At 56.6% G+C, this 21,592-nt stretch overlaps 1 protein-coding gene across 7 annotated transcripts in view; it reads right to left on the bottom strand.

Annotated features, from left to right (window-relative positions):
- The window catches only part of PHRF1 (PHD and ring finger domains 1), a 28,115-nt gene extending 7,151 nt beyond the window's left edge, over nt 1-20,964 (bottom strand). For 2 of the 7 annotated variants that reach the window (XM_057552108.1, XM_057552111.1), the window contains exons 1-10: nt 20,787-20,964; nt 17,053-17,168; nt 16,656-16,754; nt 12,929-13,143; nt 11,872-11,955; nt 10,147-10,265; nt 9,898-9,955; nt 4,339-4,402; nt 3,897-4,072; nt 3,234-3,360 (exon numbers count right to left, since the gene is read on the bottom strand). In XM_057552108.1, the coding sequence (XP_057408091.1) occupies nt 3,234-3,360; nt 3,897-4,072; nt 4,339-4,402; nt 9,898-9,955; nt 10,147-10,265; nt 11,872-11,955; nt 12,929-13,143; nt 16,656-16,754; nt 17,053-17,168; nt 20,787-20,962 (1,234 nt within the window). In that variant the 5' untranslated portion in view covers nt 20,963-20,964. Of the gene's footprint in view, nt 1-497; nt 3,200-3,233; nt 3,361-3,896; nt 4,073-4,338; nt 4,437-9,897; nt 9,956-10,146; nt 10,266-11,871; nt 11,956-12,928; nt 13,144-16,655; nt 16,755-17,052; nt 17,169-20,786 lie in introns of those variants that run through there. The other 5 variants (XM_057552109.1, XM_057552110.1, XM_057552107.1 and 2 more) reach the window with 4 other exon arrangements.
- Between the last annotated feature and the right edge of the window lie 628 nt (nt 20,965-21,592).

Genomic DNA, 21,592 nt, shown 5'->3' with positions numbered 1-21,592 from the left:
GGGGGAAGGCAGCGCAAAGCAAGGACAGAGCGAGTCTGAGCCTACTTTGATCTGTAGACCTGATTATGAGAACCAGCAGATTATTTTACACAATTATGAAACAAAATTAAATTAGAAAACACAAACCCTAATAATCAAAAGTAAAAGGAAATACTGGCTCCCAGCTCTGTATCCACTTGGTGGTCTCACCCTGGAGAAGCACTCTCCCAGAGGCTTGGAAACAGACGACCTCACGGTACGTGTCCAGTAAAACGTATCCTGAGGATTACATTGCAAACCCAGCAGCGTTCCGTCCCCCTCAGCCACCCTGGGGCGCTACAGGCTGACTGGGGACGAGCCATGGCAGCCACAGGGCGCCCTAGTTCTGTGATGCTCCAGCACCCCCGAACTCTCAGGAACCCCAGCACAGAAACGGCAGGTTCCGAGAAGACGTGTGCTGTTAAAGCACTTCCGCTACACTTGAATCTGTGACCTCGCGATGAAGCTAAAAGCCCTACCTGATCTCCACTGAAGGATGCTACAAGCAGCTCGGGGGTTCTGAGAACTGCTCAACAAAGGAAACAGACGGAGGCGCCAGCGAGCCCGTGCTGTCCACGGAAACTGCACTCCTGGAAGCAGCCCGTCAGGAGGAAGCCTCTCCTTCACCTCCTCCGTGACTTCATGGATCTGAGACCTGAGCCCCGGGGCTGCCTGACTGTGAACAGAGAGCCTGGCGGAGCTGCCCGCTGCGAGGACCCCCAACCCCACCCCCCCAAGCAACCCTGCAAACACCCAACCAACCCAACGAAACGCCCACCTGCACCTGAGCCAGCCTCGGGGCTCCAGCTGCCCGGCCGGAGCAGGTGAGACCTGCCCACGAGGGATGCGCCGGGACAGGAGACCCTGCATCACCCCCAGTCAAGAGGACACAGAGACACTTCACAGGCAGCCACTAGCGCAACACAGATCTCCTCTGGCTCGAGATTCAAGTAAACTATTTTTTTTTAATTCCATCACAATTTGTGACACAATTAGAACTTTCAACACCGGCCAGCTATCTCACCGTGCTGCGGAATTATTGCTCATGTCCTTGGGTGTAACAACGGCCTCGTGGTTAAATCAAAAGAAAGACTCCCTCTTCCAGAAACATACTGTGAGACACTTACAGGTAAAATGAGGATCTGCTTCAAAACAACAGAGGAGGAGGGGGTGGAAAGAGACGAAGCAGCCCCAGCCAGGAGTTGCCAGGCCACGGCAAGATGGTCACGGGGTGCTGTTCCTGTCTCCCTGCGCTTCCACAGTGTGACTACGTCTGTAAAAAGTACGAAACACTGGGCTTCTCTGGTGGTGCAGTGGTTAAGAATCCGCCTGCCAATGCAGGGGACCCGGGTTCGAGCCCTGGTCTGGGAAGATCCCACATGGCAACTAAGCCTGTGCGCCACAACTACTGAGCCTGCGCTCTAGAGCCCGCAAGCCACAACCACTGAAGCCCACACGCCACAACTACTGAAGCCCGCGCGCCTAGAGCCCGTGCTCCGCAACAAGAGAAGCCACCGCAATGAGAAGCCCGCGCACCACAACAAGGAGTAGCCTCCGCTCGCCGCATCTAGAGAAAGCCCGTTCACAGCAACGAAGACCCAACGCAGCCAACAAATTAATTAAATAAATTAATTTTTTTAAAAAAAGTGTGAAATATTCACAGCGAAGATGTAACAGCCAAACGTGGGGGCCACTCGGGACAAAGGGAGAAGTGAGCCTGTCTCTCCAGGAGCTGCAGCACCTCCGGCTCTTATCCTGGGACGGGTCTGTGAAATGCAAGGGAGCAACCGCTGGGACTGAGAAGTGAGACCCTGGACATGAGAGGAGATTCAGACAGAAAATACGAGAAGCAAAACCTCTCTCATCCTGAACTTCAAGGCAGTGATCAGCGTGACCTCGGGGTACAGCTCCTGGCTCCATCCACTACACGGGATTGCGAACCGGGACCGCCCACCGGCAGCCCTCGGTGTCTTCTCTGTGCTCAGCTCTCCGGGGGCGAGGGCTCTCCGGGAGCACACGTGCGCTCGGCACCCGGTGGGGCCACGCAGGGCAGCGGAACCTGACACACACACACGCCTGCTGCGGGTGGGGAGGACGAGTGTGGGCAAGAACACGGCACAGCTACAACGCGCACGTTGCTGACAGGAGCGCAGGGGGTGCATCACCTCCAACACACGTTCACTGGTTTGCGCCAACTAGTCTACTGCTCTCTACCGACCCAGAGCAGCGGGAACACCTGCCTGCAGGAAAGATACTCACAGCAGCTTTATTACAGAACCAACCCGAATGCCCGGCACAGGCAGGTGGACAAGCTGGGGTGGCCCATGCCGTGGCGTGTGCCTCACCAATGAAGAGAAATTAACCCCAGACACCCACTACACAGGCCCCGAAATCACTCTGCTGAGCGACAAACCAGAGTACACACTCAAGACCTCACGAGTGAGAACCGAGGACGGCACGGCTAGCGCCAACGACAGGACGGCAGGTGCCTGGAGGGGCTGCCTGGGGAGTGGGGGCACCGGCTGGAAGCCTCGTCGGTCTCACCGGGAACCATATGCCCAGAGTGGATGCGCTCATCACAGAAAACGTATGTCTCAATAATGTTGATTTTTAAAAGACCAGAGATTGCAACCCACTGAATGAAACAGGAAACCACATCTACTGGTTTAAATGAATAGTCAAGGAGAAAAAGGAAAGCTCTTCTTTGGAGAATTCCAACCCATGAATATAAATGGAGCACAGACCCAGAAATCGCCGAGGATGTTAAACTGGGGTGAAAGCTTCTCTCCAGGTAGGGATGTCGACTACCCAAGAAAAATGGAACTTACTGGGACAAAATTACCGAGACTAACACAGAAAAGGACTAGAAAACGTGAACAGCGTCAAAACCAGCGAAGACACTGAATTAATCATTTTAGCTGTTCCCATCCAGAAAAGCCAGGCATGGGGCTTCAACTGTGTGTTGCCCAATTTAGAGAAAACATCGCGAATCTTCCACAAGGTCCTTGGGGACTCTTCCCGATCAACTTCGGGGAGGCTGTGTCACCCCGATGCACATGCAGGGCGCTGCTGCATAAACAGCACCCCGGGGGGTTCAGAGGGAAGGACCAGACCCAGACCCCTGGGCCTGCAGGGTCTTCTGTGCGATGGTCTGCGGAAACCAGGCTACAAGGATGGCAGTGACCACAGGAAGCCAGAGCCCAAGCCAGGCCTACCTGCTTTCCTCCTCCGACGGGCAGGGGCTCGCGGCCCGGGGCGCTGGTACACAGCTGTGCTCAGCCCAGCGGCCACGGCTTCGATGGTCTCGTCCAGCAGAGGAGACATGAGGTACCTCGGGACGTGCTGCACAGCACGGGACGGCGCTGGTCAGGGGGGCCGGAGCCGCCTCAGACCCCCCGAGGGAGCCCCGAGGAGCCCCCTGAGCCCCCGGGAGGCTGGACGCCTCAGCTTGGCGGCAGCAGACATCAGGCAGGCTGCTGGGGGCTCCCCAAGGGCCCAGTGGGAAGTGGGGTCTGGGAAGGCCTCCCGAAGAGCAGGCCGGGCAAGGATGCAGAACAAGGAGGGCTCGCGGGCCTCAGAGTGGAGGGCGGAGGTGCCAGGAGGGACTGTGGGCATCTGTGGTGGGGTCCCGGGACCACGTTCCCCACGAAGTCCTCTCAGCCCCTCTCAGTTCAGTACTATGGCCTTGGCAGGTGACAGCTGCAAGGCAGGGGACCCCCGACAGCTTCCACGATGCACCCATGGGCCGGGCCACTGACCACTGGCCGGACCCGACTGCCCGGTACCCCCAGGGCCAGCTCTCCACTGCTGCCGCCGCCTCAGGCCCACTTGGCTTTGTTCCCTGCACGCGGCCAGGATGCGAGGCCACCAGCACCCACCTGGATCCTCCTGGCTGTGGAGATCCGGTTCCGATTCACGGTCGCTCGGACCCTCTCGCTCTGCCGTGTCCTGGCAATGGCCCGGGTCCTCCCCACGTGTGGCCGAAGCCGGCTGGTGGTGGGCACTACGTCGGCCAAGAGCAGGGAGACCTCCTCCTCGCTCACGGGACCCGCGTCTTGGAAGAAAACACCCTGGGCTGACGTGCACTCTGCTGAGCCCTGGCCCTGGTAGGAGGGCTCCGGGAAACGGGGCACAGGGGGTGTCTCCCTGGAGCTTGGGCCCCTAGACCCCCATCAGCCAACCCCCCGTCTCCAGCCCGTGTCCCCCCAAGGAGTGCAACCAAAAGCCGCCCCTGCTGGAGAGCCGGACGCGATCTCCCCGGGACAAGGGGCCAGCCCCACAGGAAGGGTCTGGGCCGCTTGAGGGGGGGCAGCACGTTACCAGCAGCAGGGACGGCCCCGGGGGCAGCACATTCCGGACAGAACCACTCGTCCACTGGCACCTCCTGGAGAGGGGGGTCCAAACACTCCATGTGGTACCTAGGAAATGAGACGGTGTCCCCAGCCTCACTGTCCCAACCAAGCGAGCCCTATAACAGGCCTCCTGACAACACACCCTGCTGTGGATCTCGTGGCCCCCAGTCCACATGTGGAAGCCCTAACCCCGCAATGCGATGGCACCTGGAGACGGCCTGTGGGGGTGACGAAGGTTAAGTGAGGTCATGAGCGCAGGGTCCTGACCAGGGACACAGCGCCCCCTCCCTGACACCGAGGGCACCGTGGGCTCTGCCAGGACTGACTTGGATGCCCCCACCCGAGGCCGCGGGGGAGGCCGCCTGCTCAGAAGCCTGCGCGCTTGGAGCTGCAGACACCTGTCTTCTCACTCTCCCACCGGCATTCTGGGTGGACGGACCCCCACCGCGGGTCTGGGCACCTCTACCCTCCAAGGGGACCCTGACGGCTGTCAAACTCTCCCCGGGGGACGTACCACCTGGAAGGACAGAGCTAAGAGAGCGGCAGCTGGGCCCTGATGGCGGCGGGGTGGGGGACGTACCACCCCTGGGAGGCCAGTCTCCGAGGAACTAACACCGTGCACGGCAGTGCCGCCCAACAGCATCTGCTTTTCAGTTGCTTCTAACTAGTCCTCAAGGGAAGCAGTTGGGGAGGAGCCACCGCTGGCATGGGCCGCCGGTGCCGGAACCCTCCAAACTCCATCCCAATGTCCCAGATGGCGCCGAGCCCACACTGAACACCCGACCCCAGGCTGGACTCGGCTTCGAAGCCACGTGCCGCTCACAGCCCTGCCCTGCGTGAGGGTCCAAGACAGACCCACAGGGCGAAGCTTGCCCCGACCCCCTGGCTGGACCTCACCCGAGCACCCCAGGGACGGACGGTGGGAGGCCGCTCCTCCTGGGACGTGGCAGGCTGGCACCAAGGACCGGCGAGTGCCCAGAACCCCAACTAGGTTTCAGCCTGAGAAGATCCTCCAGGATATGGTCTCAGGAACAACATCCAAGAACTGAGTGGTAGCTTCTAACAGAGTGTCCCCAGGATCGAGCGTGGTTCAACCCTGTTCTCGCCACCAAGCCCCAGGGCCTGGGAGTGGAGGCTGGCGGGGGTGACAGGCACCCCGCCCGGCCAGTCGGCACCCACTAGTCCCTCCAAGGAGGAGATGGATGAGGGCTCAAACCCGGGAGAGCCCCATGGTCGCCCAGCAGGACCGGCCTGCAGCGCTCACTTGCACACAAGGATGACCTCCTCCCACCGGGAGAGCCACAGCCACGCGGCAGAGAGGTCCTCCCTCGAGAATACATACCGCTACATGAAACACAAATGGGGGAACTCCCTGGCGGTCCAGTGGTTAGGACTTGGCGATTTCACTGCCAAGGTCCGGGTTCAATCCCTGGTCGGGGAACTAAGATCCCAAAAGCCACAGAGCACGGCCAAAAAAAAAAAAACAAGCCAAAACCCCCCACAAATAATCTGTACCTTGCTTCATATAACAGTGAAAGAATCTGGCATATTCATGTATCTATAGACAGGCTTGTGATTTACTCATTTAAAAATGAGTAACAGGGCTTCCCTGGTGGCGCAGTGGTTAAGAATCCGCCTGCCAATGCTGGGGACATGGGTTCGAGCCCTGGTCCGGGAAGATCCCACATGCTGCGGAGCAACTAAGCCCGTGTGCCACAACTACTGAGCTCGCATGCCACAACTACTGAAGCCTGCGTGCCTAGAGCCCCTGCTCCGCAACAAGAGAAGCCACCACAATGAGAAGCCTGCACACTGCAACGAAGAGTAGCCCCCGCTTGCCGCAACTAGAGAAAACCCATGCGCAGCAACGAAGACCCAACACAGCCAAAAATAAAAACAAATAAATTTATATTAAAAAAAAATTTCAGTTGCATCTCCCATTATTAAAGAAAAATGAGTAACAGAGTGATCTTAGACTTGGAGACTTGTGACTTTAGTTGAAAGACTTAACTGTAAGAAAATTTAGCTAATGGCAAATATTAGTAGTGAGGATATTCAGAAGCATACGAATCACTATATTTTTTATCAGTTTTAATGTTTTAGATCTATCACAATTTTTATGTACTTGCTTTATCTGTTAAATTCAAGCACATAAAAAAATGTTTATAAATATACTTTACAACAAAAAATATTTTTGATGAAGTTGCAAAAATCCCCAAGAGTCACTGTTAAAACTACTAAAATTGAAACAATTTTTTTTTTTGGCCACACCACACGGCATGTGGGATCTTAGATCCCTGACTAGGGATTGAACCTGACCCCCTGGCATTGGAAATGCGGAGTCTTAACCACTGGACCACCAGAGAACTCCCTGAAACAGAACGTGATATAAAGAATTAACATAATCAAGGATTGTAGGCTCAGACAAGGCAATCCCGAGAAAGAACTGAGCTGGAGGTATCACCCTCCCTGACTTCAGACTATGCTACAAAGCTACCGTAATCGAAACAGTACAATACTGGCTCAAAAACAAACACACAGAACAATGAAACAGAAAAGAGAGCCCAGAAATAAACCTACACTTACATGCTCAATTAATCTACAACAAAGGAGGCAAGAATATACAATTGAAGAAAGACAGTCTCTCCAATAAATGGTGCTGGGAAAGCTGGACAGCTTCATGTAAAAGAATGAAATTAGGACACTTTCTCACACTATATACAAAAATAAACTCAAAATGGATTAAAGACCTAAACATAAGACTGGAAACTATAAAACTCCTAAAAGAAAACACTAACAGAACACTCTTTGACATAAATCACAGCAATATTTTTGGGGATCTGTCTCTCAAAACAAAGGAAATAAAGAATAAACAAATGGGACCTAATTAAGCTTTAAATCTTAACTTTTGCACAGCAAAGGAAACACTGACAAAATGAAAAGACGACTTCCTGAATGGAAGAAAATATTTGCAAATGACATGACCAATAAGGGATTAATATCCAAAATATATAAACAGCTCATACAACTAAAAATATTCAAAAAAAGTCATTAAAACATGGGCAGAAGACAGCAGACATTTTTCCAAAGAAGACATACAGATGGCCAAAAGGCACATGAAAATATGTTCAACATTGCTAATCATCAGAGAAATGCAAATCAAAACCACAATGAGACAACACGTCACACCTGTCTGAATGGCTTTCATCAAAAAGACCACAAATAACAAATGTTGGCGAGGATGTGGAGAAAATGGAGCTCTCTTGCACTGTTGGTGGGACTGTAAATTGGTGCAGCTGCCATGGAGAGCAGTATGGAGGTTCCTCAAGAAACTAAAAAGAGAACTACCATATGATCCAGCACTTCCACTCCTGGGTACTTAAGAAAATGAAAACACTAATTCAAAAAGATACATGCACTCCAATGTTCACAGCAGCATTATTCACAAAAGCCAAGATATGGAAGTAACCCAAGCGCCCATGAACAGACAAATGGATAAAGAAGATGTGGTGTACACACACACACACCCTCAGCCATAAAAAAGACTGCAATTCTGCCATTTGCAAAAACATGAATGAACCTAGAGAGTGTTACGCTTAGTGAAATAAATCAAAAGAGAAAAACAAATACTCTATGTTCTCACTTGTATGTGTAACGTAGAAATGAAACAAACCACCGTATATAACAAAACAGAAGCAGACTCACAGATATAGAGAACAAAGTAGTGGTTAACAGTCAGGAGAGGGGAGTCGGGGAGCAAGACAGGGGTATGGGGCTTCCCTGGTGGCGCAGTGGTTGAGAATCTGCCTGCTAATGCAGGGGACACGGGTTCGAGCCCTGGTCTGGGAAGATCCCACATGCCACGGAGCAGCTGGGCCCGTGAGCCACAATTGCTGAGCCTGCGCGTCTGGAGCCTGTGCCCCGCAACGGGAGGGGCCGCGATAGTGAAAGGCCCGCGCACCGCGATGAAGAGCGGTCCCCGCACCGCGATGAAGAGTGGCCCCCGCTTGCCGCAACTGGAGAAAGCCCTCGCACGAACCGAAGACCCAACACAGCCAAAAATAAATAAATAAATAAATAAATAAATAAGAAAATCCTTTAAAAAAAAAAAAAAAAAAAAGACAGGGGTATGGGATTAAGAGATACAAGCTACTCTGTATATAATACGGTACAAGGATACACAGCACAGAGAAGTAGAGCCAATATTTTATAATAACTTTAAATAGAGCACAACCGATAAAAATTTTGAATCACTGTGTTGTATACCTGAAACTAATATAACTCTATAAACCAATTATACCTCAATTTTAAAAAAAAATGCATGCTATGTTCCACTCAATTTTGTTATGAACCTAAAATTGCTCTAAAAAATAAAATCTATTTTAAAAAAAAAGAACTGTAGGCGCCATTTAAAAACTTAAGGGGGGAACTCCCTGGCGGTCCAGTGGTTAGGACTCAGTGTTTTCACTGCTGAGGGCCTGGGTTCAATCCCTGGTCAGGGAACTAAGATCCCACAAGCCACGCAGCAAGGCAAAAAGGAAAAAAAAAAAATGGGATAAAAGCTTAAGGGAAAATCGAGGCTTCGTGAGTGAAAGCTCCAACTGCCTCAGCCAGGGCTCCCCAGCGTCCTCAAGGCCACCGGAAGCCACACAGGCTCGTCTGGCACAGGGAACCCAGGCCAAGAAGGCAAGGCTGGCGACGAGGGCCAGGCCAGGCCGAAGGGTGTGGCGGCCAGTACCAGGCCTCTCCTTCCCACCACGTGTGGGCTCTCAGGCAGCATCCAGCTGTCCCAGGCCCTTCCTTCTCACGCCCCGAGCAGCCACCATCACTGGGGAAAAGGGTGCAGTCTGCATGCGAGCAGCGTTCTGAATGCTGCCACCCCCGCGGCCCCGTGTCCCCACTCGGTCACGGAGTGTGACAGCAAGAGCCGTGAGCTGGACACACGGGTCTGCAGGACACCCAAGGCTCCGCTTCTGCCCTCCAGCCCCAGACTGACAACAGGCTAGAGGGGACCCGCTCAGACACGGCCAACTTCCGGGACTCCAAAGGGGCAAGGAGCACCAAGGTCAAGCAACCGTGTCACCGAACACGGATGCAGGCTGAGGCCGGCGAGAAAGGAGGGAGGAACGCATTCTCAGCTGCGTGAGCCCCGAGGGCGGGGCTCGGAGGAAGGTGGGAGATGCTGCCAGGCCCGGGGAGGGTGACCTGCTGTCTCAGTGCAGGGAGGTGGCAGGTAGTGGGCCCCGGTGGGCAGCCCAGGCAGTGTCTGCACTGGGACAAGCGCAGGCCCCACAGGTGCCCGTCCTCCAGGGCTTGTGCTGCTCCAGGACAAGGAAAGGGCCTGACGAGAAGCAGGGGACCCAACGGTGTTGAGGAATGACAACGAAAGGGGCTCCACGGACACAGGGGTGGCTGGCAGCCGGGCTGTCCTGCCGTGTGAGGCTGCCCCGGCCCCTGGCCTCGCACAAAGGGTGGGTCCCGCTCGTGTCCGCCCCCGGCCCAGCCAGCCCACACCCCCATTTCTTGCCTCTCCCCCTCGTCCTGAGGTATTAGGTACATCTCTGCAAGCGGCCTCAGGATACCGTCTGGAAACAGGTGGAGAGTATAAACAGCGATGGGGGGGACGACGAAACACGCGGAGCCCAGGACGCAGGGGTTCAGAGGACCCTCGGGGGGCAGGCGGCGCTGAGCACAAGCACGGCTGGGCAGGCCCCTCCAGCAGGTCAACAGGACCAGCTCTGAGCCGAGGTCAGGGCGCCCGACGGGAGGGGCTCACCCAGCGTCGCAGCCGTCGCAGAGCAGCAGACGGTCCTCGCGGTCGCTCCTGCCGCACACCCCACAGAAGGTCGGGTCTTCATCCTCGTCCTCCCCAAGCCTGGCGCTCTCCACTGGGATCTGGGGACAGGACAGCGTGCTCAGCACATGGCAATCGGGACCCAAATCCCAGAGCCGTTTATATCACGGTTTGCAATGGACCCAAAGCAGATTCGCACGGGCTCCATGGGCCCAGAGGTTCTGAATTAACACACACCAGTGACTTTTATGTTTTCTAACCATCTCAGGGTAGTTAGCCCTGAGAAAAAAAGATTCAACAGAAAAAGTCTGACCCACGGAAGGGCCCCAGAGCGGAGTGACAGGCAAGACAGCCAAACATGAGGGCTACACTGCACGGACCACGCGGGTGGAGAACAGGGAAGCGCCGGGCTCTCGTCCCTCGAGAACTGTCCCAGGACCAAGCAAAGACACAGAAACGTGACTGCCAAAGAATGACACTCAAACATGTGCTGCCCCATGACGATCACAGCTATTCCTCATCGCTGCCGCCAGCTCGAGCCACCTCCACAGGCTGCCTCGGTCTCCTGCCCACGAGTCCCACCGAGAAACAGCCTCTGCAGCTCACTTCCCCACGGGTGACACGCCTGAGCCACACTCTCTGCCTTTGTTCCTGCACCAGCCAGGGACTCGGGACCCTCCCGCGGCCTCCTGGACTCTGTGCTGGGTCTGAGCCGCTCTCGGATCTCCTCCAACTGGACCTGCTGGCGTGTAAGTGGGCCCTCTGCCCGCCTCCCCTTCCCACACAGGAGGCGCTCGGGGCCAAGGACTCAAGAGGCAGGCACTCAAGGAAACAGAGCTTGCCTGCAGGGAAACTGCCAGCGCTCCCCAGAGACCTCCGGGCAGAAGAGCAAAGCGCCCGGGGCAGGCCACAGAAGGCTCCACCAGCAGGACGGGACGGGAGCTGCCGAGCCCGGCAAAGACTCCAGGAGAAGTCCGCTCACCCAGAGCCGGAGTCCTCGCACATCCCCGGCTCCGCACATAAAAGGCCCATCTGCGGCTATAAGACTCGCTGAGAAGATGTCAGGCAAGTCTCTACAAGTCTTTCTTTTTCTTCTTTTTGGCCGAGCCATGCGGCCTGCAGGGACTTCCCCGACCAGGGACTGAACCCAGGCCATGGCAGTGGAAGCGAGGAAGCCTAACCACTAGGCCACCAGGGAACTCCCTCAACGAGTCTTTCTAATGCTGCTCCCCAACAGAAGACGACGTAGGGAGGCCTCCCAGTCCCCAAACAGCAGGTGAGCAAAAGCACGCTTTTAAGAGCAAGGAAAACACCTGGTCCCCAGCCCTCATGCTCCTGCCGTGCGCCTTCCGAAGTCTGGTCCGAGAGAGCTGGCCCCTCTCCCAGGTCTGGGGTCCACACCCCGACCTTCCCTGCCCGCTGTGGCTGCCGTGGCTCAAGAGGAGAGAAGCTCGGAGGTGCAGGAAAGGTGTGTGAAGGTGGAGAGGAGGAAGTCTGGGAAACCGCTCCCAGGCAGAGCCCAGGCTGGCCGGGCACACAGCACCACCTCCAGCACCGGGTTTCACGTTCATGGCCGCAAACAGCCTTTTAGTCGATTTCTAAAACACACGTAACCAATACTTCAGGAAAGCAACTTGCCTTTTGAAGGCATGTTTTCCCATGAGATGGGGACCAATGTAATACACAAAAGGGGGCGCCTACACTTACCTTCTTCAAGATTTTACCGCCAAATTGAGCTCGAATACAAATACATTTAAATATAGTTCGATCAACTGGACAGGAATTGGCATTCTGTAAGAAAGAAAAATCATACTGCAACCTTATAGAATCACTCTCATTATTAATACCATACGAAAATAATTTCATTTAGAAATCAAGACATCCTCTTACATTAAAAATCTAATTTACAGAATGTCTGTGTAGGCTAGGCCCTGTGCTAGGCGGCTGGGGATACAGCGGTGAAGAAAAGAGACAGAAATCAAATCCCTGCCATGTGGAGTGGCTCTCTTGGAGGGCCAGTCAGTGCTAAGACAAGAGGAGGGCAAGGGGTGGGCGGGACAGCTGGGTTACTGGCCAGCAAGCAGGGGGCAGAGGAGAAGAGGCTGGGTGCTTCAGGCGATGCCGTTACTGTCACCCTCGCTGGGTAAGGGCAGGCGCAGTGCGGCGAGACCTGCCGCCTTCCCGGGGTCCGAGTTGGTGAGGGTGGGAATAGAAAAGAAGCAGGCAGGGCCGCTGGTCCTCGAGGACGGTGAAGGGCACGGGGCTGCGGGCCACGCATCCTTGGACTCATTACTTCTTCGAGGTTTGTCACAAAGTTCAGAAAGTAGGGAGGGGGCAGTGCTTCTAAAGCTCACCCTGCAACACTGCACCATCTGGTGAACCCCATGTGCTTTTACTGCTGGTCACACGACTCAGGCTTTCCTGGGTCTATGAGGTGACCTCTCAGCACGTGAGCACCGGCCAGCTCGGCCTGCGCAGGCTGTCCCTGGGCCACTCAGGATTTCTGGTCCCCGAGAGGCAGTGGCCCATAAGCAACCCTCCCGATCCAGCGCCCCACGAGCACATAACCCCACAGTGAGCTTCACTGGGCACCCCGAGGGCCTAGAGCTCGAACGAAGCAGAGGTCAAGCTCGGACACCACCCGGGGCTCCAACTCCTGCTGTAGAGCAGAGACCCAGACCCTTGAGAGGCCGGCCACGGGCTGGGTCACACACACAGAGAGGCCAGCCCGAAGGGAGGAAGTGCCCGAAGAGAAGCCACGCACCTTGGACCACTCCACGATGCAATCGAGGCAGAAGTAGTGGGCACAGTTCTCGGGTGTCCCCACAGCCTGGTCCCTGAAAGCATTAAGACAGATCGGGCAGCTCTCCGAATCATCGTCAGAGTTAAATGCACCGCTGGCTTCCAGTGCCCCCCGAGTAGCCGCTGCTGCCGCTAACGTGTCCACGTCGTCGCCGTCTTCTTCGGAATCCTCGGAACCTTGACAAAGAGGCAACGTTACAAGTCCACAAACCCGGAGTACAGGAGGCATGCAGGCCACAGCCACACTCGGGTGAGCAGGGTCCTGAATCCCACACACGAGGGACAGACCCGCTCCTGCAGCCCCAACCAGGACAGATGTCACCGGGCATTTTAACCCGAAGCTGCTTCCAAGCTCGGGGGACACCAGCCCCACCCCCCCCAACTTGGAGCCAAATCAGAACCCTCATGAGGCAGGCAGCCTCCAGGGGCCAGCCCGCCTCTTGGCTCAGTGCAGCGGCCTCCAGAGGGCGCCATGTGCCGTCAACACCCTTCTCAAAACAGTGTCAGTGACCTACGGCCCTCAGGGAAGGCCTCTCCTACAGGTCTTTCATTTTTCTCGCTTCGGGGATTAGAGAGCATAAATTCCTAACACAGCAAGCTGGCCACAACAGTCCTGATCAATTTCTGAAAGCTTCTGAGGCTGGGGTTAGGCCAGCAGAAAAGGAAGGAGACACTCTCAGTTCACCAAGGCAGAATCAACACGTGCATTAGTTTTCTCTCCCCGCTGAACTCCACTGAAATAACGCGCTACTTCACAAGGACAGAAGCAGGCTAGGGGTGTGGCAGGCAGGGTTCTTACACGCCCCCGAGACCCTGCTGTCACAGGGCAAAGGGAAACTAGAACAAAACCAAATGAGCTCTTTAAAAGCACTTTTCTCTGGCTGGTTGTAGAACGTTGCGGCCTGTGCACTGAGGGGCGGCTCCCAGGAGCTGAGTGATGAGGGCCTCCCCTGGCAGCCGGCCAGAGACAGGACCGGAGCCCCATGCCCGCAGGGATCTGAAATCTGCCGACAAGCCGTGACCTTGGGGAGCACCATGAGCCTCAGATGGGGACGGCAGCCCTGTGACCCCTTGATGTCAGTCGGGTGAGACCCAAGCAGAGGACCGGCCACTGGTGTCTGGACCACAGACCCATGGAACCACTGAGCACACGGTCTCAGCTGCTGTGTTTGTGACAATGTTACAAACCAAGAGAAAACTAACAAAACTGGTGTCCACCAAATTTTGGAGCATGACTTTGCTCAGCTTCCTGCCTGGCTAAGGGCAAGGGGGCAGCAGCAGGTGGAGGCCGGAGGGTCTGGTTCTTCCTCCGGAATTCCAGAAGGCTCAGGAACTGAAGGGAAAGCAGAGACCGGGCCGTCTGAGGGCCACCTGACCCCTCTGCCGTGTCCCACCCACGGAGGACGCCTTTCAAGTGTCTGAGGGGCAGCGACCACCAACGGAGAGGCGGCTAAAGACACAGGCAGGTGCCAAGACCCTGGGCCACCCGCCTCCCCACCCCGTCTCAGCGGCTGCCGGACCAGGCCCCAACCAGATGAAGGACCAGGCCAAGGGAGGTGCAGACATGGGTGCCAGCCTGGCGTGGCAGCTGGCGGCAAGGCACGCCTGGGAACCCAGCGCAGGTGAGGGCACAGCTCACACGAGGAGGGCAGGGCCACACTGGAAAGAGCTGGGAGTGAACAGAGATGAGGCCGAGCAGGGAGGGGCTGAGAGCTGAGCAGACCAGGACGCGCGTGTGCACCGCCTGGAGAGCGGGCTGAGGCAGCGGGTCAGAGTCCCAAGTCCTCATGTTTCATCCTAAGACTTGAACAGATAACACGTATCTAAAGTTGAAAACTGAGCAAACAGCGACACAAGCAAGTGACTTTCAGGAAATCAACACTAGCGCAGGAAAAGCAAAAAGATGAGTAGAAAGAGCTGCCGAGGGAAGGGGGACGTGGCAGATACCAGGGCTGTAAGGATGCAGATAAACTCCCTTTGAAGACACTACCTTTGAGACCTCTTAAGTTCTCACCAACCACAGAGATACGCTCCTTGCCCGTGAGTTTCACAGACCAGCGTGGAAAACTAGGGGTGTCCGGTGGAGTTTTACTGCCCATCAGCTATGGCCGTGGCCTCCAGGTGCCGGCCCACCACCAGGCACCTCCTCACCACCCGCGGGCCTGCTGGGCACTGGGCTCTGCGCCAGCTGTCCCTGCACAGCACTCCCCGCCAGCCCATGTCCCCCATTACCCGGCTAACCCTCCTGCCCTTCAGATCACAGCTTAGATGTGTCTTTCTGGAAGCTTCTCCTCACCAGCCTGGGCCCACAGGGGCCGAGGCCTCCCCATTCCCATGACGTCCCCGTAAACACACTCTTGGCATCTATCACCTGACCTAACTGTTCCTTTACACCGTTGTCTCTGCTGCTAGGCAGTTAGCTCGGGCAGAGAGACCCGGCTGGGCTCCCGCCCGCCCTCCAGCCTGCAGCCCCCAATCCTCTGGCCTCCAGTAGAGCCTCAAACCTCTGCTCGAGGGATGAAGTGACAAAGATCTGATGTCCTCTGCCTCCAGCCCGGTCAAGGCCACATGCCTGTGCCCAAGCCCCAAGCCCATCTGCAGAAACAAGCGAAGAGCCACAACGTGACCTGCAAACTCAGCAGAGAACTTCACGTGCCTGCACAGAAGTCAAAATCTAACTCTGGAAGAATATGTCACCAACACACGCGCGGTAGCAAACTCACATTGATGTGCTGTGTCAATGCTCTTCCTTCACAAGCACTGTCCCACACATGAGGGGTTACCTTTCTGGAACATTCTAACGTTCATAAACACAGGAGTCCAAGGACTGTAATGAAAAGACTAGGCAGATGCTTCAGGACCACACACGTCCTGAGTGGACGGCTGTTGTCAGAAGGAAAGCAGCCGTAAGCCAAGCTTCCAAAGCCCAGTGCCATGTGGGGAGGGGGCTGAGCGTGCCTCCCTCTGAGGGGCTGGGACAGGGCAGTCCAGCCTGGGGACCCCGCAGGACACGTACCAGCCAGGGTGCCCGGGAAGGCCAGGGAAGGAGGTGCCGCGAGGTCCTCAGGCGGCACTATCTCCCCTTAAAGCAAAGCTCCCTGCGCAGGAGTTCAGAAGCACAAACATCAAGCAATGTAAACAGCCTGGGAATTTCTTAATAAAGTCATTCCATGCATCTACCAGTTCTCTCAGGGGTTCCATCAAGAGCGAGAGAAAGAGCCACAGGAGCCACCGCCATCCTGCCCAGGTGGTCCCTGGGGTCAGGTGGCTCCCTGGTCAGGTGGTCCTAGGTCCCGGCAAACCTCAGCTCATGCTACCCCTGCCCTGCAGCAGGGGCTGGGGGACCGCTCTGCCCGCAGGTCCAGTCCGGCTGCGCTCTCCCTGGCAACGCCCTTCGCACTGCTCCCTGTTCTCAGGCATTTTAACCTCCTGCCGCCACCAGGGAAGAGACCTATCCACTGTGCCATCAGCCCAACTACATCAACGCGAGCCAGCTTCCCAGCTGAAGACGAGACCCGCTGCAGGGGACTGCCAGACAAGGCCGCCGTGCTAGGGAGTTTCACCCCCAGGGTTCACAGCCCCAGGTGGCCAGCACGGTTAAGACAGCAACTTCAACAAGGCCATTTTGTAACAGCAATCCCTGTCACAGAGAGGGGACACAAGGGCCGCTTGAACATCAGCGTCCTCACCAGATCCGTCTTCCAGGTCCCCCTCCTCGTCCTCGCCGTCACTGTGCTCACCGCACGTGTCGTCCTCAGAGCCCCCGCTGTGGGCATCGCTGCTTTCTTCTACATGGACAGGTAAACACAGACCCGGGGGGCAGCGTCACGGCCGAGGCAGGTTGGAAGATGCACAGAGGTGTTCAGAGGACACCTGCCCCCAGGGCGCCCAGCGCTGCCCCCAGGGATGGAGGGGGGGGGACGCATGGGGACGTGGGGAGGGAAAAGCAGCATCTTTTGCTCGATTTACATCTGTATTGATTGCACTAAAAATAAATACCAAACGACGTGCCGCTTGTGCACTTGAAGAGCAAAGCATGAACGCTTGCTCCCCAGCTCCGTGTGGAGAGGCGGGGGGGCGGCTCACCAGTATCGCTGGTCAGGGCGGCAGGACGGAGTCTCGGGCGGCCATCGGGTCCCGGGCTTCGGTCCACAAGCTCATCCAGGCTGTCGTCATCCATTGCTGCACATTGGAGTTCAGCTCTGAAAGAAACCAGGGTCAAGTAATTCCCCTCTGTCCCAAGCTTTACGTAAAGCTCCCTGCCGAGAGAGCGACAGTCACTCTCTACACGTCACGTCCTGGTGACACGTGTCCACCCGTAGCACAGGAGATATGATACGCTCAAAACCGTGCATACACACAAAAAAGACTGGCTCCTATCTACAGAGCCACGTTCAAAGTCAGATCCCAATTTATAACGAACCTAATTGAGCCTCAGACTGGCCACCTTCTTGTTCAGTCAGGCACCTACCACACCTCAACACTCCCCAGGTACCCGGAGGCCAGGCTTGAAGGAAATGGCTTATCACAAGCTGAGGCAAAGCAGCGCTTTCAGTGGGGGATGGTCACCAGAAGGCCCCGGTGCCAAGCAGGGCCCTCTCCCTGCACTCCCCTGGCACGTCCCTCTCAGCCCCGGCTGGCCAGCCCAGGCTCCGCGCGCCTGACTATGGCTGGGAGGCCACAGGTACCAGCTGAGGTTCCTCTGACCTCGCCCTAGCGCATCCACAGGGCACCGCCAAGTCACCTGACTGCCCGGAGCAGCACGGGGCCACGAGGAGCAGAGGCCAGGTTCTGCCTCTTGGCTGCCATGTCCACCTGCTCTTGGGCTCCTGATCTCCAAGTGGGGTTGCCTGTCCTGCCTACTCCGCAAGGCCACTGCCAGGATAACACAGAAGATCTAGACCAATGACCTCACAGACATAGTGGGACACAATTACCCTCCCACACCAGGGCCTCTGACTTTGGTCTCCAAATAAGGGTTTTTTCCCATCAGTGCTACTCACTTCCCAAGTGACCCCGAGAGGAAACACCTCAATGACACACAGTGAGGAAACACCGCCCCCATCCAGGTGGCACAGTGTGCTTCCGACCACGTCCCGTCTGCATGGTCAAAGGAAAGGGGTCACAGGAGAGACCGGAAGGCAGAGGGGCAAAGCAAGAACCAGGGGCAGGGGGTAAGGCTGACAGCAGCGTGCCCAGAAGCCAGCAAAGGCTCTCATTCCTGGATCCCACATGCAGGCTTCTCTCCCGTGGGCTGTGGGCAACACACTGTGTATTTCACATGCATCACAGAAACAAGGACAGGGGCCGTCACTAGCACCATCGTACAGATGCTCCCAAAGAATGATCCCCTGATGGGGCTGAGGCCAGGTTCAGACCCCGGAATGCCTCACTTCCCACACGAAGCCCAATTCTGGGACGATGTTTTCTAAAATAGTGAGGGCATGTTAATGTCATGAAACTGCCAACTGCGATATGATGCTTCTACCTGGAAGTAGTCAACTGAAATTTTTAACCCCCGAAAGCCACCACCTTTCTTCTACCTAACATCGTAAGGTTAAGAAAATCAGCAACAGTCCTACTCAACTTAAGGGTCTGCACCCCACTTCTTGGTGAGTCAGCAACACAGCAGGGACCTTCCCTGTGCTGTACCCACGTCCTGACCACGTCTTCTGCTGGAGACGCACAGACCATCCGACGAGATGGTGCCGCTGTCCGTCCAAAGGGATGACACCTTTCCCCTGAGCATGATGGCTGCAGCCCACTGCAGGTAAGAAGACCTATTATCCTCTGGCTATAGCTGTCATTCTGGGACACCTGCTCTCATACTTACCCTGCCCCTACTGTGTGCAGCAAGGGTCCTGCCCTGGAGAAGCACAGCCTATGAGAGAGGTAAATACTCACACCCAGGAACCTACCAGGGAAAAAAATCAGAAAATGTAACCCCCCAAGGAGACAAAGAGCACAGCCAGGGACAGTTCACACGCAAAAGATCAAAAGCACAAACAAATAACTCCTGGTCTCTCCCTTGGTGACTGAGACCTAGGCCTGCCTGCCAGGGGCAGTGGCAGGGCCTGGCTCAGAGAGCTGTAAGAGGTCAGTGCGGCCTCGATGGGGTCTGGCTTGCCTGAGACACCAACTCCGGAATCAGGATGACTGACTCCCCGTGTCCCTGCACCTGTGGGGATCAGTCCCGAGAGCCCCGTGCTTTTCCGTCACAGCTGCGAGGAGCACCTCCAGGCCTCCCGACAGCCCTCCCTTCCTTTATCATCACACGCAGTAACTTCTGGCAGCACCCAGGGAGAAGAGCCGGCTAGCCTCTGAAGGTGCTTTCCAGAGCAAGCGCTGTGCGACCACAAAGGAAGAGACCACCGTTAGCAACCCCCGGCCCCCCCTTCCTCTGTAAGGAACCCTGCACTCAGAACACTGGGCGAATGGGACCCTGGCTTAGCACCTACTGGCCCCACCGGCAGCCCCAGCTCAGACACGCCTGCCCAGACCCACCATCTCCACCTCTGCTCATATGTCCCAGACCAATGGCCAGGAAGCCTTTTCTGCAGGCAAGCCCACAGCCTCCCGGCCGCTGGCCACCTTCGGCAGCACGGGCAGCGCTCTGTGGAGCTCCTGCTCAGCCTTCAGATTTAAGGGAACTAGGGGAAACACTTAAACCACAAAGAGTATTTCCCTCTTTTCAAATTCAGGGACTCAAAGCACCTGCGATCCCAACCATCACTAAGGAACCAAAAGACCTCCCGGTGTGGTCACCGGCAGCTGTGCCAGGACCAGAACCTGACTGCCCATCACCAGGCCCTGAGCAAGCCCGCCCGGTCCAACGTCTCACACGGGGCCAACTCTCAATTTTCATTCATCGCATGCCACAGAGGCTACAAGACCTCGAAACTGTAAACTGCAACGGAAGTCAAAAAGCTAGGGCCCAGCAAGGTCTTGGCAGGGTTGAGACAGACACCAAGAGTCCATGCTGGGAGGCTGCTAAGAGAACCAAAGCCAGAATGGCCCTGTCACGGCCTTGCCACCAGCCTGGTGCAAAAAAAGGAACCAGCTGTTGTCATTCTGACTCAACATTCTTCTCCTAAGAAAAAATGCCGAGTGGTCCAGGGAGTGGGAAGGTGTGCTAAGTCCCAAGTCAAACCTCACTTCAGCCTCAGGTTCTGTCCAAGTGACCACTGGCCAAAATGTGGCTCACAGGCTGACTACCATCTTGCTGCTGCAGAAGCAAGATAAGTATATAAACGCGAAAGTTGACAAGAATGTAAAACAATCCTTGTTATTACAAAAAAAAAAAAAAAAAAAGCATGGGCCAGGAATCAGGGCTAGGGTTAGTTAACACAGGGCCCTGGCTCCGCACTCAGGAGCTGTGTGACGTTGGCAAGTTACTTAACCTCTCTGGGCTCCAATCTATGTAAGTAAAACAAGAAGGCCAATACCTAGTCCCGAGAGACTGCTGTGAAGACTACGTGGGTTAAAGAACGGGAAACCATCCCGTCAACCAAACGGGCCTGTCGAAACACAGGCGAAACCAATGAAAGCAAAGACGACCAGGAGCTGGAAACGAGTTAGCAAAAGGTCACACTTCGCTCTAGGAAGGCGCCCCCCGGAAACCCGCCTGCAAGCCCGGGGCCTCCCAGCCTCTGCGCGACGCCTCCTGCGCCCGCAGGCGGTCACCGCCGCCCGCCAGCCCGCGGCCAGTGCGGCGCAGGCCTCGCACCGCTGGGCAGGCCGCAGACAAAGCGCGAGGCGCCCGGGTCGGCCCTCCGGCCGGGGCGCAACAGACACCAGGGAAGCTGCGGCCCAGCACGTACCCGGAACCTCGCGCCCCGCCGGCCGCTACCGGGCGCTCGCCGCCACTGCCGCAGCCGCCGCCCGAGCGAGAACCACGACTAGGCCCCAACGCCGCCGCCGCCGCCGCCGCCTCCGCCGCCGCCACCACCGCCACAGCCACCACCGCCGCCGCGCGCTCCTCGACCCGGAAGTGCATGAAGCCGGCTTCCGGGGTCCTCCCACCCCGCCCGTTGGCGGGAACCACTGGGACCAGGGAGGGGAAGAAAGGCCTGAGGTGGAAGAGAGAGCCGCTCCCTGAGCTTGGGGATCTCGAGGCTTTGGAAACACTGTTTAATGCGTTATCACCGTCCAAAGAGACAAGCTTCTTGGAAGAACTTGAGGTGTCTAAGTTCCCGCCTTTGGGCTGTTCTGGAACTGCCCCCCCCGTCGAGGAGCTGGTACAGCCCGACCCTCCGCCCGTCGCCCAGGGCGAATGGGAGCGGAAGCCTGGCAACCTAGGGTCCCGCCCCCAGCCCGGGTCCCGCTCGACGCGGCGCCCCCGCCCCGCCCTCGCGCCATCCCCCTCCCATCCCTCAGACCCCGAGCGCGAGCTGCGGAGAGCCGGGCCGGGACGGCGTGGTGGCGCTCCAGGGACGAGCAGCTTTGTGCCGTCCATTCACTCCGACCAAACACTGATGGACCCTCTGCGCGGGCTCCGCCAGGCGCTGGGCACAGCGAAGACGATTCCCCAGTCCCGTGTCCCATCTTGTCCAGACACAGTAAACAATGAACGCTGCGAATCACTGCGCCGCGTGGTGTGTGAGAAGCTGATTCGTGCTCTGATAAA

The sequence above is a fragment of the Balaenoptera acutorostrata genome, chromosome 9 (genome assembly GCF_949987535.1).
Source record: "Balaenoptera acutorostrata chromosome 9, mBalAcu1.1, whole genome shotgun sequence".
Classification (NCBI taxonomy): domain Eukaryota; kingdom Metazoa; phylum Chordata; class Mammalia; order Artiodactyla; family Balaenopteridae; genus Balaenoptera; species Balaenoptera acutorostrata.
The sequence above is the reverse complement of the archived record's forward strand: the minus strand, read 5'-3'. Positions and strand labels throughout refer to the sequence as shown.